Source organism: Ctenopharyngodon idella, chromosome 8, assembly GCF_019924925.1.
Source record: "Ctenopharyngodon idella isolate HZGC_01 chromosome 8, HZGC01, whole genome shotgun sequence".
Classification (NCBI taxonomy): domain Eukaryota; kingdom Metazoa; phylum Chordata; class Actinopteri; order Cypriniformes; family Xenocyprididae; genus Ctenopharyngodon; species Ctenopharyngodon idella.
Window position 1 is genome coordinate 33,590,750 of NC_067227.1, and position 15,142 is coordinate 33,605,891.

Below are 15,142 nucleotides of genomic sequence, written 5' to 3' on the forward strand. Positions count from 1 at the left end.
TAGTATTTTATAACAATAAATGTAAAATTCTGTAACTTTTTTAAACTTTTTTCAGTGCAGCAAAAATTTGCCAGGTGTTGTCTTTAAAAAGAGACCCAAATTAAGTCCAAAAAGCTCCAAAGCATTCAAAATGTATGACAGTTTAAGTTGGAAATTTCATTTTCAGGTCTGTGCTCAAAAAGTGAATAAATGGATTATAACTACAGCATAAATATAATTTAGTACCATAAAATCCCCTAAAAATACAAAATATTAAATAAAAAACATTATCGAACTAAAATATAGTACATTTCATTTCATTTTTTTTCCAGATGGTTGAGAGAACATTCAAAAGTATCCCATAATACTTGCAAAATGATAAAATAGCGTTCACATAAACAAGAAAAAAAAAAACATTTTAATACCTGGAGGCTGAGATCATTCACAAAATAACGTTTTCATAACTTAATTGGAACGTTAGAGAAACGTTCTTAGAACATGTTAACGCACAAATCCACTTTTTACTACATGAATAAGTGTGACAGGTTAAATGGACATAGAGATGTTGCTGTAACATATTGATGGATTCATTTGCACACAATCATTCCGTCACTCAAGAGTGTTTAACAGCATTCGTTACACGCGCTGATCTGTTTTAATGAGTTTTAATGTGGAGAGAGTCATGAGCATTTCTCCAGCACCACGGTCACTCAGTTTCCATTAGCACTTGTGTGTGATTAATACCCTCCCATCCACTTGATTTAGGATTCATCACCGTTTTCTGTCAGAAATCCTGTGTGGAGAATGTCAGTCAGTTCCTCCCTTCAGCACAGGATCAAGACACACGGAGCGGATCCGGACGACAGCGGGGATGACTGGGAGATCGGGGTTGGGAATCTGATCACCGACCTGGACGCGGATTTGGAGAAGGATCGACAGAGATTGGAGATGAATCGCGTTTTGAGCGTTAAAAGCACGGCGGAAGGTCGCGAGCAAGAGCTCGAGTACAATTGCGCGAGCGCAGGCGCCGTGTTCGACGGCCTTGCGCGAGCCGAGCAGCCGTTTCTCTGCAAAGAGCCCAAGAAATTCAAGCTGAAACGGAGGAATTCCGCCACGGACGCGCTGGAGATTGTGAGCGGAATTCCTAAAGTGTGCGTCGGTAAGCGGCGCGAGGCTCAAGGACGCGGCGGGGAGATGAATTCAGCACCAGCGGCGGTGGACAGCAGCCCCGACGCGCGCGCACGAGCCGCCAAAGACGCCAAGAAAGGCAAAAGCCAGAGCAAAGGAGTGAGGAGAGAGAAAGACTCGGCGAGGACGCGGAAAGAGAAGCACGGCGATGAATTTGAGAACGGCGCGGAGAGCCTCATCGGCAGAGGCGGGATGGACGCGGCTATTGTTGACCACATCGACGACACGAGCACGGTAAGCGCACGTCTGTCCTTCAGACACCTTCATGTCGTGAGTTCACTCGCTAAAACAAGTTGATACGCGCATAATGACGCGCGATCCTTATACGAATCCAGTCAAACTATCGTGATGTGGAAACGCGCGTGAGGCTGTAGCTCGAGCTGATGGCGGATTCAGTGTTTGTGTGCTTGAGAATGAAGCCTCCACATGCACCAAAGGTGCTTCTTTATGAGCGACATGAATCTCTTTCCAGATTCCTCAAAATCCTAAAGAGCTCCATCCGTCGTTTTGCTTTGCAATATCATCATTCTTTTGTTTGTCAGCCATTTCCTTTGTTAACGCATGCAGCCCCTGTGAAAACCGTCATGTCTGTTGCTATTGGAAACCTCAGCAACATAATTCCCTCTGTTTGTTTTGGACAAAGACACACTGGCTTGTTTGAAGCCAATTCGCTTTTCGTGTGTTATTTACAGTTTTAAATATAGCGAGAGGCTCCGCCCCCTTCTGCTCTATTGTCCCTGCTAGATGTCTTTTTCATTTTGTCTTGATTCCGCTGACATCGCTCAGCATTCACAGCGACATTCTGACATGATGGTGTTGGCATCGCCATTTGTGTGAGGATTAAGTGATCAATTGGATGTTCATATGCTTGGACAACATCAGTCAAATGTTTTGATCAATTTGAGCTGCATTATACTTCAGCTGGCACTGTTTATGCTCTCTCTCCCTCTCCAGTTGAGTGTAAAGACGCGGTCAGTTGGAACAAACACACAAGAAGCCGAGAAAGCCCTCGAGTCCAGCTACATGGAGCCATGTCAACCAGGAACGAGCGTCAATCTAGAGGGTATTGTGTGGCATGAGACTGAGGAAGGTGAGAGCTTTTTATTCTGTGCAATATTCCACAGTTAAAATATGTCATCAAGCCTCTCTACTTCACCACACTATGAATGGTTTGGTTTTACTGGATCCGTGATGATGAGTGAAGGGCGAGTTTTTGTCATTAGCTCCACAGGACTGCGTTTTCAAAGCAGCTGTGAGACTGAATCGTTTGAAGGAAGAGGAGACACTGGTTGCATATTGATTAAGCAAATTAAAATTGCAGACCACCATCTCAACTTCCATCGCTGAGATCAAGCGCAGAATGAAGCCATTCGAAGATACACTCTTGAAAATAAAGCTTCTTTATTGGTTCCATGAAGAACATTTAACATCCATGGAATCTTTCCATTGCACAAAAGGTTCTTTACAGAGGGGAAAAATGTTCAGCAAGAAAAATGGAGCTGCTCACTGAAAGGTTTCAAAAATGGTTCATCTTTGGCAGTGTCGGTCCTAGACTTCTGGGGGCCCTAGTAAAACTCTGTAAGGGGGCCCCTGTCAATGCGTTCATAAAAACCCAAAATGACCCCCAATCTGTTCTTTCAGAGCAGTTTCACTGTCAAAAAACGACAGTAGGCAATTTAGCTTACTACTAATAATAGTGTACTTTACAGAAATTGAATAAAGTAATCAAATGCAAAAATAAAACTCGGTATAATCTACACCTTATAAATTAAATATAAATTGATTCTTATTAAGGTTATTAAGTGAAGAGGAGTAAATTATTCTCTCATTTTTTGTTTTGTTGTTGTTTGATTAACATTAAATGACAGACAGCAGCAGGTTTATTAGGCTGCTGTCACTTTAAGACCGAAAGCACACCTGTAAGACCTTCATTCATCTTCAGAACACAAATTAAGATATTTTTAATGAAATCTGAGAGGTATATGACTCGTCCATAGACAGCAATATAATCAACACTTTCAAAGTCCAGAAAGGTACTAAAGACATCGTTAAAACAGTCATGTGACTGCAGTGGTTCAACCTTAATGTTATGAAGAGACGAGAAAACTAAAATAATGACTTTATTCAACAATCTCTTCCCTGTCATTATCCTTACGCAGGTGACGCAGTGAAGGCTTACGTGTTTACTTTGTAACGATACATCCGGAACCGGTTGAAAATCGATTAAATCATGTGATGATTCAAGTCGGTTGAGATGCTAAATAAATCGCGATACATTTTGGGGCGGGGGATTATATGAATGTATATTTGAGGAAAGCTGACTGGGTGCAGAAAAGTTTAGATGGTATTTTCTTCCATACAATGCATGTTAAAGTACTTTTAGCGCACAGTTTACAGCGGTAATCACGGAAGCGCTGTATTGCCACTGTTCCATAAGCGCCACCTGCTGTCAAGACAGTGTTTTTGCATTCTCTTGCAGCCCGTCTGCTGTTATTAAGTTTTATGTAGCATAATTTCACAAAGCTAAAGTCTGAACATTCTGTGTTTGCTTCAAATGTTAAAAAGTATACAATCTAATTTAAATTAAAAACTGCTCATGCTGCATGTATGCAGCATCTTTGTTGGGATCGTGATTAAAATGCAGTGGTCGCCTCTAATTTTAAATGGCTACAGATAGTTCAGCCTGTAATAAAGCAAATAAACATCTTGTTCATGTACTCATATGAAGAGATTTCTTTTATTTGTATTATTTATTTGATTTAGGATCTGTTTTAAAATTTCATGTTAGTTTTGTTATAAAGATATTTCAATTTCACAAAGAAATATGCAGCATTTTGTCTGAGAAATAATAAAAAGACACTTTCTCATTTAAATCTCATTTTGTTAAAAAAAAAAATAGTGAGAAAATCGAATCGTGAAACCAGTATCGTGAATCGCATCAAATTGTGAGTTGAGTGAATCGTTTCATCCCTAGTGTTTACGTCTGAATGCTGGCTCAGTATTGGCCAAAGCTGATCACGTGATCAGCAGGACGCATGCATGTGAGTCGGTGTTCTGACGATGAACCTGGAAGCGCTGGACGTAAACAACGCATGAGAATGACACAGAAGAGAAGAGATTGTTGAATAAAGTTAAAAAGTATTCTCGTCTCTTCATAACATTAAGGTTGAACCACTGCAGTCACATGACTGTTTTAACGATGTCTTTAGTTCCTTTCTGGACCTTGAAAGTGTTGATTATATCGCTGTCTATGGACGAGTCATAAACCTCTCGGATTTCATCAAAAATATCTTAATTGGTGTTCTGAAGATGAACGAAGGTCTTACGGGTGTGGAACGACATGAGGCTGAGTAATTAATTTTATTTTTCGGTAAAATAACCCTTTAAGACGTAGCTGACTACGTTTAAGTCAAAACACGCCAAGACAAGCATTTTGACATATTTTCTGTGTGTATTTGTCCGTTTAAGCACACACCCGAAGCCCAAAGTAGCCTATAGTTATCCGTGTTTCACTCCATCTCAGATCACGCGCACAGAAAGCCGCCTGGGGAACAGCGTCTCTTTTGCAGCTCAATAAGCTTTTAACTCTTTTAGTATCGAGCACGTTCAGCAGGAGAGTGTAGGCTATATTATGACAGTCATGTTACATGATTTGTCTGATTTGGATGTTATGTAGGGGCGACAGCACACCACTTTAAATCAAAACCAAAACTATTGCATCCTTAGTCAATAAGTCATCTCTGAGAGGTGGTTCGGGGCCCTACACAACTTCCATATTTTGCGTATTGGGAGGACCGGTACTGTTCTTTGGCACCTTTTGGAACCTTTATTTTTAAGAGTTCACTTAGCGGTAAACCTGAATGTTTTTATTTGGTGATTGTGGAAAAAAAATTTTTTTTTTTTTTAATTCTGGGTGTTTTTTGCACCTGCACACAATATTTCAGAGGTACTCATTTCTGTGACTGTTTCTCTTTGATTCCAGGGGTTCTAGTTGTGAATGTCACATGGAGAAAAAGGACCTATGTGGGAACTCTGTTGGACTGTACCAAGCATGACTGGGCTCCACCACGGTAATACACCTTCCTTTCTTTCTTCTTGAATGCATGACTTACAGTGTACTGAAGATCCAAGGTGCCAGATTTACTAAACAGGGCAAATTAGTGTGAGACCGCAATCCCATAAAAGCGCAGATTGAAGTGGAAAATTCTGCAGCTGCTCTACTGACAATGTGCAAATTAAAGAATACCAATGCAGCAGCTCATTTCCAAAAGAGCAGTCACAATCTACCAAGAGCAGCGCAAATTAACTATCGAGTGGAAAATAGGTTAAGACATGCTTTTTTGGGTGTTAAATAATGGCGCAACAGCCAGTGATTCTTAGTAAATCACATTGGATGGTTTATTTAAATACTCTCCTCCCATAAATTTTGTGTCTGAAAGGGAAACTCTTACAAATACATATGCAATAAGGTCAGCCGCAAAAATAACTGCCCACGGCTTTTCACTGTGCCTTTAGTAAATCCCGACAGTTGTTTTCTAACACCAAAAGAGAGTTTGCGCCGACACAAGCTGTTAGTATATCTGTCCCTTTAAAAGTCTAGGTTTAAACCTGTTTAGATTGTTCATTTAAAGTGTGCTTATTTACATAGTCTCATGACTCCTTGTTGTTTTTAACTAGGTTTTGTGAGTCGCCAATGAGTGACTCTGAAATGCCTTGTGCACGTGGACGTGGTAAACGGATGCGGCTCGGCATGCCAGAGCAACCAACTGCCGACCCAAGTCTTTCCAAGATACGAGGACTAACTCACAAGAGGCGTGGTGTGGGAATCGGCAACAAAGGAAGACGAGGGAGTCTGAACCTCAGTGGCTGTAGGACACCTGGATACTACGCCGTGGAGGACATCAAATCCAATCCACTTATATGTGGAAAAAGAAAAAGCAAAGCCCCAGCGGATCTAGATTTAAGCTTGGTCTCGGAGGACATTCGGAATGGGAATGGGAAAAGAATACGAGCCAAATCCAGGAGTGCTCCTTCCACCCCTCAGGGTAAATCTGACCCTGTGTTTCTTGATCAAGTTTGCGCGTCCCCAATGCTAATAGACTGTCCACATCCGAACTGCAACAAGAAGTACAAACATATCAATGGGCTTCGTTACCACCAGTCACACGCTCACCTGAACACTGACAACAAGCAAGAGTTTGAGGTGGAAAGCGAGGACAGACTTTCAGATTTTGATGAAGCACTTAGCTCTGTACCTTTTGATTCTCCTGAGAACGTCGTCTCCAAGAAGCCCAGAAGCATTTATAAACTCAATGCAGTTGGTTCTCCAAAGAGCAGGAAAGCATTGCTCAACAACGATAGCAGTCCCATAGCCAATGCAAAAATACGCCAGAACGTGGCAAGTAAGGATGGATCCATAGACGATCTGAGCAACCTCCCACTCATTTCCAACATGTCTGTCGTCCTTGAGAACTGCCTCATGACAGATCGTAACACATCTGTCGAGATGCCTAAGCTCGAAGCGGAGGGTGCTATTGATAAGAGGGACATCTGTAGCAAAGTAAAGAAAGAAAGTGGGTTCACCGAGAGATGCTCGGCTAAGTCTAGAACCAATAGACTCATCAACACTGCCCCTGCTCCTCCGAAGCTGACTGCTATTCCACCCGCTGCGTTTGCTACTAAAATCCCAGAAGTTTCTTCTCATCAGGCCTCTCCAACTGTTGCCCTCACAAAAGCCAAGAACCTCTCCCTGAAACCCATTAAGCCAAAGCTGGACATTATTGCACAAGTTAACATGGCCAACCCCACCGCAGTCCTGAGCAAAGACAGTAAGAGAAAGGAAAAGCATCGATTAAAGGACAGGAATTGCAAAGATCCCCGGAGTCCCAAAAGTGACCCGATTTACACCAAAACGGATGATGCCAAAAGCACCGGGAAAGACTTTCCTGTAAGCCTCTTGAAAGAACACTTGAGCAAGCAAGATGTTGTGAATGGTCCCGGTGAAACGCAGGAAAGCCGCATGGCGAGTATTAGAGCCGAGGCTGACAAGGTGTACACCTTCTCAGACAATGCGCCGAGTCCTTCCATTGGGAGCTCTGCAAGAATGGACTGTGGCCCTCTTACAAACGGTGATGGAGGGACTGCTAAAACAAACAGCCCTGCATACTCCGACATATCCGATGCAGCCGAGGACGGTGGATCAAACTCAAGATCTAGAAGGAACTCCACACAAGATTCAAACGCCAATATCAATCCCAAAATTCCCACTGTGACCCCAGGAAAAGAGGTCCAGTCCACATCTCATGGCCATGGCTATGAATCCCATTGTATCCCAGGTTACATGCACTCTGGGCAAGCCAATTCCACTTCGTTCCATAAGGTGGCATCACCTTACGGTCGGACAAAGGATGACTTAAATGAGGATGTAAAAAGCTCAGAATCATCTAGTCACTCTCAATCCCAATCACAGCTTCAGTACGCTGAAACGCACACAGCGCTGGCTCAGTCCTTGTATTACGGACAGTACAGCCGGGGTGTTTCCATGGACCAGAAGGTTCTGATGATGCCCAGCACCCACAGGCCGCTCAGTGAGGTGTGCTGTGAGGAAATACAGTATAGCAAGCAGAGTAGAGGTCAAGTTAGGCGAGGATCTGAGCAAAAGGAACGAACAAAGGATGAGCAAAAACAATTTATGAGCTCTCCTCAGTCTATTCATAAGGGGGCGAACTCTGTTAAGATTAACTGTGCGAAACCTGGCTTCATCTATGTGGAGTTGGACAAGCAGCTGTCATTTCAGCAACAGCAGCAGCAGGGAAAGCCATCCCATATCGCCATGACAAAAGAACAAGGGGTCCTTAAGGAATCTGAAGACCTCAGTTTGGAGAGTTCAAACTCAAAATCAAATGTGGACACAAATGTAACATTTCTAAATGTAAGTTACTGATGTTACTTATCATTTACTGAGGAAATGTTCTTTTAAAGACATTAACAGACTTCTAGAAATGTCCTTGGTTATGCTGGAATAACAGTCCAACGCATGTTGTTTTGAGTGGTGTTTTTGGAAATATGGTCCTTAATCATCAAATGATCGAATTGCCAGGATTCTTTGATGATTGAGATCATATTGATGTTGCCATCCTTTTGAAGTTTTCAATGAACGCATTAAACACAGGGCTACTGTTTCATAACAAAGGGCTTCCCTGTAAGGTGTGTAATTTCTTTGGTTGTCAGAGCAGAAACTGTTTGACAGTAGATGTTCCTCTGGGTTTAGGCTTCAGAATCTCAGTCCTGGAGCCACTCTTATCAGTCCAAATATGTGAAGCAGCAAAATCAAGAGGTCAACAAGATCTCTGAGGAAATGAGTCTCAGTCCAGACAAGGGGAAAGACTGGCACATTCCCGTAGAGTCCGAGTCCAGGCTGGAGGCCGAACTCCAGAACGTCAAGTGTGAGACAGCTGCTGAGGTCACCGAGGAAAGTACCAGACCGGAGGGGGACGAAATAGCGAGCGAGATGTCTGAAGACTCGCAGACTGCTAGAGGGGCCGCCTCGTCACCCCAGCAATCCTTCCTCCAGTTTCAGCACTCCTACCCCTATTTGCACCTGTGTGAGGCGAGCAGCAATGCGTACAGAGTGATGTCTCCAGCTTTGGTGCACAATTACCCAGGTAATCATCTTCTATACGCTGTAAATATGACACCACAAATCTTTCTTGAAGTGGAGCTTGTACAACAAACTTAGGAGCCATGTAATGAGAATGTCATGTGACCAAGGGTAGAAGTGGATGTCATTAACTATGTGAGGTGTATGTGTTACGGCTGATTCACACGGGGCTTCAACGCATGACGGAGGCCGTGTCTGAAGCTTGCTGCTGACGCGACCGACATAGTGGCAACAGCCAACCAAATTACTTCTAGCTTACTTACATGCTATGCTAGTGTAGCCCCTCCAGTTCGAACCGCACTAAGCGGGACTTGAACCTGGGGTCCGCCATCATGGGAGTTGGCTGCTCAAACAAGGAGGCTAAAGACCGCAGTCTCTAGCGTCAGTCTCTAGAGCACTTCTTGAGATCAGGGGAGTGAGGTTTACACAGCTCTTACTAGCCTACATCCGTTACACTCACCCCCCTAAACCTCACTCCCATTCCCCTCCAGTTCAAACTGCCCGCTCTAAGCGGGACTCGAACTCGGGTCCGCCAGCATGGGAGTCGGGCTCTCTAACAAGGAGGCTAAATGATTCAATGATAAACAGAGTACACGGACACAATACAAGCACAATACACACCTCCTTCCAGGCTTGGTCCCTCTGGAATAATTCCCGGTACGTATATAAAGACTGATCTCCATTTTGATGTTCCTCTATTTTCCGGTGTTGCATGAACTGTCTAGCTTCTGCGCTAGGGTATTTGCATAAGACGATCTGATTGCATTGGCGCTTGAAAAGTTGATAATTTGACGCAGTGGAACCCACAATTCAGTTCGGCAACACATGACATCACCCATTCAAAGTAAATGAGAAGCATTAATGCCGATGCCCCATGTGAATCAGCTGTTAGCATGGAAGAATGGGGGTGAGTGCAGGAGCACATATTTTTGTTGACCGTACAAAGCTTTACAAATAAAACAAGATGTGAGTATCAATGATTGGCGTGTCACAGAAGTTATTCCCTCCCCGGGTATGCATTGTTTTTATTGTGCCGCTACAAAGAGTAAGCTGTGTGTTTTCCTTTCTAGGTTTCCATTACCCTCTGTATGGAAAAACGGCAGGGAGAGAGGATTCAGAAGCAGCTCAAAGCAGCAAACCAGTGACAGATTCGACAGCATTAGAGCTTCTGTCGCATCCTCTCCTGCCTTATCATGGCAAATCTCCTGTTGTATGTATTTTAAGAGCGTATGGCTTCTAACCAAATAAAACATGACGAATGTCATCGTCTTCACAGTATTTCAAAGTTTACACGTTGTATGTTTTGCCCCTTCAGCCTGGAGAAAGAGGATCTCCAGAGCAGGAGCGAGAAACTGAACGGGAGAGAGAACCGGTTCCGTACGGCCGCCACCTTCAGACGCATCATCTCACTCACCTGGGCATGAGCTACACGCTGGTGTCCGGCCAGTATGACCCCTTTCAAGGTGAAAAGGTCAAAAACAACTGAACTATATTATTACTAATAAACTCACTATAGCCTATATTAAAGGGCTCATATTGTGAGGAATCAAATGTTGCTTGATCTTGTAAAGAAGAAGTTCCTTGTACTATTAAAACATACTCTAAATGCCCCGATATACTATGGCAAAGTTCATTCACAAAAGAAGGGTAAAAAGAAGAATACCTTTGGAGTGATAAACTGTTACCGAACATCCCGACGCTACTGTCCAGCTAACAGGAAACGTTCTGGCAAGGTTCTCTCAACAAACGTTCTTCAGTAACGTTAATAGAACATTCGTTTTCTGGTCTTTAATAATGTTCTCAAGATGTTAGTACAAAAACATTGTTCATGGATCGTTTTTCTGAAGTGTTTTAGTTGGATGTTTTTAAATGTTACTACTCGTTCAGAGAACATTCAAAAGTATGCTCATGGAAAACTATGAACAGTTTTGGGTGCAAAAACTAAGTGGACAATATGAGCCCTTTGGGTGTTTACTATGGAAGCTTGCGACTTTTTATCTCTCATTTCAGATTTTTTTTTTTCTCACAGTTGCGAGATTTAAACTTACAGTTGAGAGTTATAAAGTCAGAATTGCAATGAACTCTCAATTCTGACTTTATATCACACAATTCTGAGAAAAAAAGAAATTGTGAGATAAAAAGTTGCAATTACCTTTTTTATCGTTTATTTCATGGCAGAAACAGGCTTCCATAGTTCACCGTGAATGGTTATATGGTAAGAGTTGATTGTAATGTTGTGTGATCTATGATCCTGAAGGTTTGAGCTCGGCGGCTCTGGTTGCGAACCAGCAAGTGACGACAACACAGACCTGCTCCAGCGGTGAGGAAACAAATGCAATAGAATACATCAGTGCCCGCCCACTTTTTTAGGGGTGCGGAACTATAAAACTACTCATTTAAAAATGTTTATGTATATGAAAACAATATATTTTAAGTTCATTGCAAAATATGTATAAATATATTCAAATATTTAAGTATTTTGAGAGCATGGGAGTGGTAGTGGGCGGAGCTAATGAGATGATTGGTGGAATTTTTTGTGCAGCATCATGGGTAATGTAGTTTCTCACCACAAATTCTGCTTTTTAATATGATTATTTTAAAAGTGGGCAGAAGACAATACCAAGAACCTCATAGCTCACAATAGGTCCGTCTTTGAAGGTTTATAAGTTATCGTTAAAAATCAGTTTCCCTATGGAGAAAACGAACGGAGCTTTTACTTCTCGACTGTTGCGCTCTATAACCAATACAATAAAATAAAATGAAGCAATGAAACATTTAATCAGGGATAAGGCTCTGAGTTTTACCCAGCTAACAAAAATATGTTCTAAGAACATTCCCATTAAGTTATGAAAATGTTATTTCTGAACATTCAAAACATGTTTAAAAAACAGTGTTCAGGGAACATTCCGTGTTCTCAGAAAACGCTCCATGAATGATGTATAAATAATGTTATTAAATACCGGATGACTTTCATCTTGTGCGTGTTTCTTACGATCTGTTTAATCTCTGCAGAAAACAACGTCATAATTTTATGTCATAATTTAGACTTAGTATGTCATATTTTTGACTTTTTATGCCACAATTATGTTTTGAAATATTATTTTTGAAATCAGAATGTTAACTTTGTAAGAATTTCAACTTTTTAATGTCATAAATGTCTTTTTGTGTCATAATTTTGACTTTTTATGTCATAATTATGACTTTTTAAGTTGGAATTTTAACTTTGTAAGAATTTCTATCTTTTTATGTAATAATTATGACTTTTTAAGATAGAATTTTAATTTTGTAAAAATTTTGACTTTTCATAATTTTGGCTTAGTATGTCATAATTTTTTATTTTTATGTCTTAATTTCGATTTTTTTTATGTTATAAATATGACATACTAAGTCGAAATTTTGACTTTTTATGCCAAAATTTTTGCTTTTTAAGTCAGAATGTTAACTTTGTAAGAATTTCAACTATTCATTGTCATACATATGACTTTTTATGTCATAATTTCGACTAAGTATGTTATACTGTATTTCTGACTTTTTATGTAATAATTATCAATTTTAATTTTGTAAAAATTTCAACTTAATGTCATAATAATGATTGGCTTAGTATGTCATAATTTGTATTTATTTGTCATAACTATGACTTTTTAAGTCATAATTATGACTTAGTATGTCATATTTATGACTTTTTATGTAATAATTATGACTTTTTAAGTCAAAATTTTAACTTTGTAAAGAATTTCAACTATTTAATGTCATAAATGACTTTTTCTGTCATAATTTCGACTTAGTATGTTATACTGTATTTCTGACTTTTTATGTAATAATTATCAATTTTAATTTGGGAAAAATTTCGACTTAATGTCATAATAATGATTGGCTTAGTATGTCATCATTTTTATTTATATGTCATATTTATGACTTTTTATGTAATAATTATGACTTTTTAAGATAGTGTAAAAATTTCGACTTAATTTCATAATAATTTTGGCTTAGTATGTCATAATTTTTATTTAAATGTCATATATATGTGATTTTTTTGTCATCATTTCGAGTTTTCAATTTCATCTTATAAACTTGTAATAATTTTGACTTTTTATGTCATAATTATGATCTACAAAAGCCTTTTTTCTTATGTGGTGGAAATGGGCTTCCATTCATCTATTATTTTCCATAAAAAGACAAAAGATGTGTTATTTATCTCAAATGTGTGACGTGCTCATCCGTCCTACAGGGGGACGTATAAACAATGTCGTTAAAGACCGGATGGCTTCATCCTGTGCGCGTTTCTTACCGTCTGTTTAATCTCTGCAGAAAACGACGGGAAGATGTGAGACGCTCCCGACGCACACAAGGATTCACAGACATCACTTCCATGGTGTTGAACTCATCGCCTCTTTGGGAGGCAGTGACTAATTTCCCTTCTAACCAATGAATGTAGGAATGAAGAGGCCTGAAAGACGTTCTCGAGGTCTGTGTAAACGCTCTGCTCGCTACTCTGCCTGTACATGGCTACATCTAGCTGTTCGTATGCACTTATATTGTTGTGTAACCATACTATTGAATGTATTTGCTCTCTCATCATCTCTAAAGGACGGTTTGCAATAGATTACAAGTGACTGTAAGTAAGGTGGCTCGCTCTGCATTGACTTATTAACATGAATAAACTGTTATTAACAGCCATTAATCTATTGTATCGTATAAAGTGGATGTTCATCTCAGTGCCATACAGTATTATCGTGATGTACATAGTTGTACATAGTTTCCCGAAGCTCAACAGCGACTATAACTAGCTTATGTACCTTTGTATTGATTCAGTGCAATGTCTGGTCGTCTGCCGCCTCACCGACCTTTGTTCCTTCAGTCGTGATGCATAACTGGACATGTTTACAGTGGTTTTCTGGACAGAAGTCAGTGGTGTGGCTGGGTCGAGTCCCGTCTTTAGGTTTTCTTGATGTCTGCTGTATCATCAAACTGCTGTTGCTTTTTATACTGTCTCTGCCTTAACATGTTTGGCAATCCAAATAAACAGTCAAGGTTGTTTTTACACGCGAGTCCTTGTTGTTCTTGTTGTGGAAAATGATTCCGGTGTGAGAATAAATGGAGTTTAGACAGTGTGTGTGAAATAAACCACGTCATTATTATGAGATAAATGCTGATCTTATCACATACCAGGTCATGATTATGAGTAATTCATACTTCAGAGGTTTAAAAGTCAAAATTATGAGATGAAAAATTTACTTTTTTTTTCATAATTGTGACTTTTTAAGACAATTTTTACTTTTTGACATTTGTAATAATTACAACTTAGTATGTCATAATTGACTTTTTATGTCATAATTTTGATTTAGAATGTCATCATTTTTACTTTTTATGTAATAATTTCGACTTATGTCATTTTTTCTTTTTGTCATAATTTCCTCTTAGTATGTCATAATTTTGACTTAATATGTCACAATTTTTAATTTTTTATGCCACAATTGACTTTTTATGTCATAATTTCAGCTTAGTATGTCATATTTTTTTCTTTTTGTCATAATTTTGACTTAGTATGTCAATTTCGACTTTTGTCATATTTTCGACTTTTTATGTCATAATTTCAACTTAGTATGTCTTATTTTTTCTTTTTGTCATAATTTTGACTTAGTATGTCATAATTTAAACTTTTTATGTCATGTTTTTGACTTAGTGAGTCATTTTTGACTTTTTATGTAATAAAGTCAGAATTTTACCTTTGTAAGAATTTTGACCTTTTAATGTAATAATTATGATTTTTGTCATAATTTCGACTTTTTATGTCATAATTTTGACTGTCATATTTTCCACTTAGTATGTCATATTTTTGTAATATGACTTTTTAAGATCGAATTTTAATTTTGTAAGAATTTCGATTTTTTAATGTCATAATAATGACTTTTAAGTCATAATTTTGGCATAATATGTCATTTTTATTTCTCTGTCATAACTATGACTTTTTAAGTCATAATTTTGAGTTTTCAATTTAATCTCAAACTTTTTTTTCATAATTTTGACTTAGTATGTCATAATATCTACTTTTTATGTCTTTTTATATTTTATGTCATATATATTATGACAAGTCGGAATTTTAACTTTGTCATAATTTCGACCTTTTAATGTAATAATTATGACTTTTTGTCATAATTTCGACTTTTTATGTCATAATTATGATCTACAAAAGCCTTTTTTCGTAGGTGTCGAAAATGGGCTTCAATTCATCTATTATTTTCCATAAAAAGACAAAAGATGTATTTGTATTAAATGTGTGATGTGTTCATCCGTCCTACAGGGGGAGCGCGAGTC

General features: G+C 39.3%; 1 protein-coding gene across 5 annotated transcripts; it reads left to right on the forward strand.

Annotated features, from left to right (window-relative positions):
* Positions 1 to 119: 119 nt before the first annotated feature.
* znf608 (zinc finger protein 608) lies at positions 120 to 13,868 on the forward strand. Of its 5 annotated transcripts, none has more exons than XR_007931432.1 (9): positions 121 to 1,401; positions 2,122 to 2,257; positions 5,150 to 5,237; positions 5,845 to 8,098; positions 8,438 to 8,831; positions 9,898 to 10,037; positions 10,143 to 10,298; positions 11,085 to 11,147; positions 13,136 to 13,210. XR_007931432.1 is itself a non-coding variant. In XM_051904333.1 (9 exons), the coding sequence occupies exons 1-9, from the start codon at positions 784 to 786 to the stop codon at positions 13,153 to 13,155; spliced, it is 3,861 nt and encodes a 1,286-aa protein (XP_051760293.1). In that variant the 5' UTR covers positions 121 to 783; the 3' UTR covers positions 13,156 to 13,288. The 5 variants fall into 5 exon arrangements, 4 of the variants coding, with proteins under 4 accessions (XP_051760292.1, XP_051760293.1, XP_051760294.1 ...); XM_051904333.1 differs by having other exon boundaries at positions 10,143 to 10,290; positions 13,136 to 13,288; XM_051904332.1 differs by lacking the exon at positions 11,085 to 11,147 and having other exon boundaries at positions 120 to 1,401; positions 13,136 to 13,868.
* The last annotated feature ends 1,274 nt before the right edge of the window (positions 13,869 to 15,142 follow it).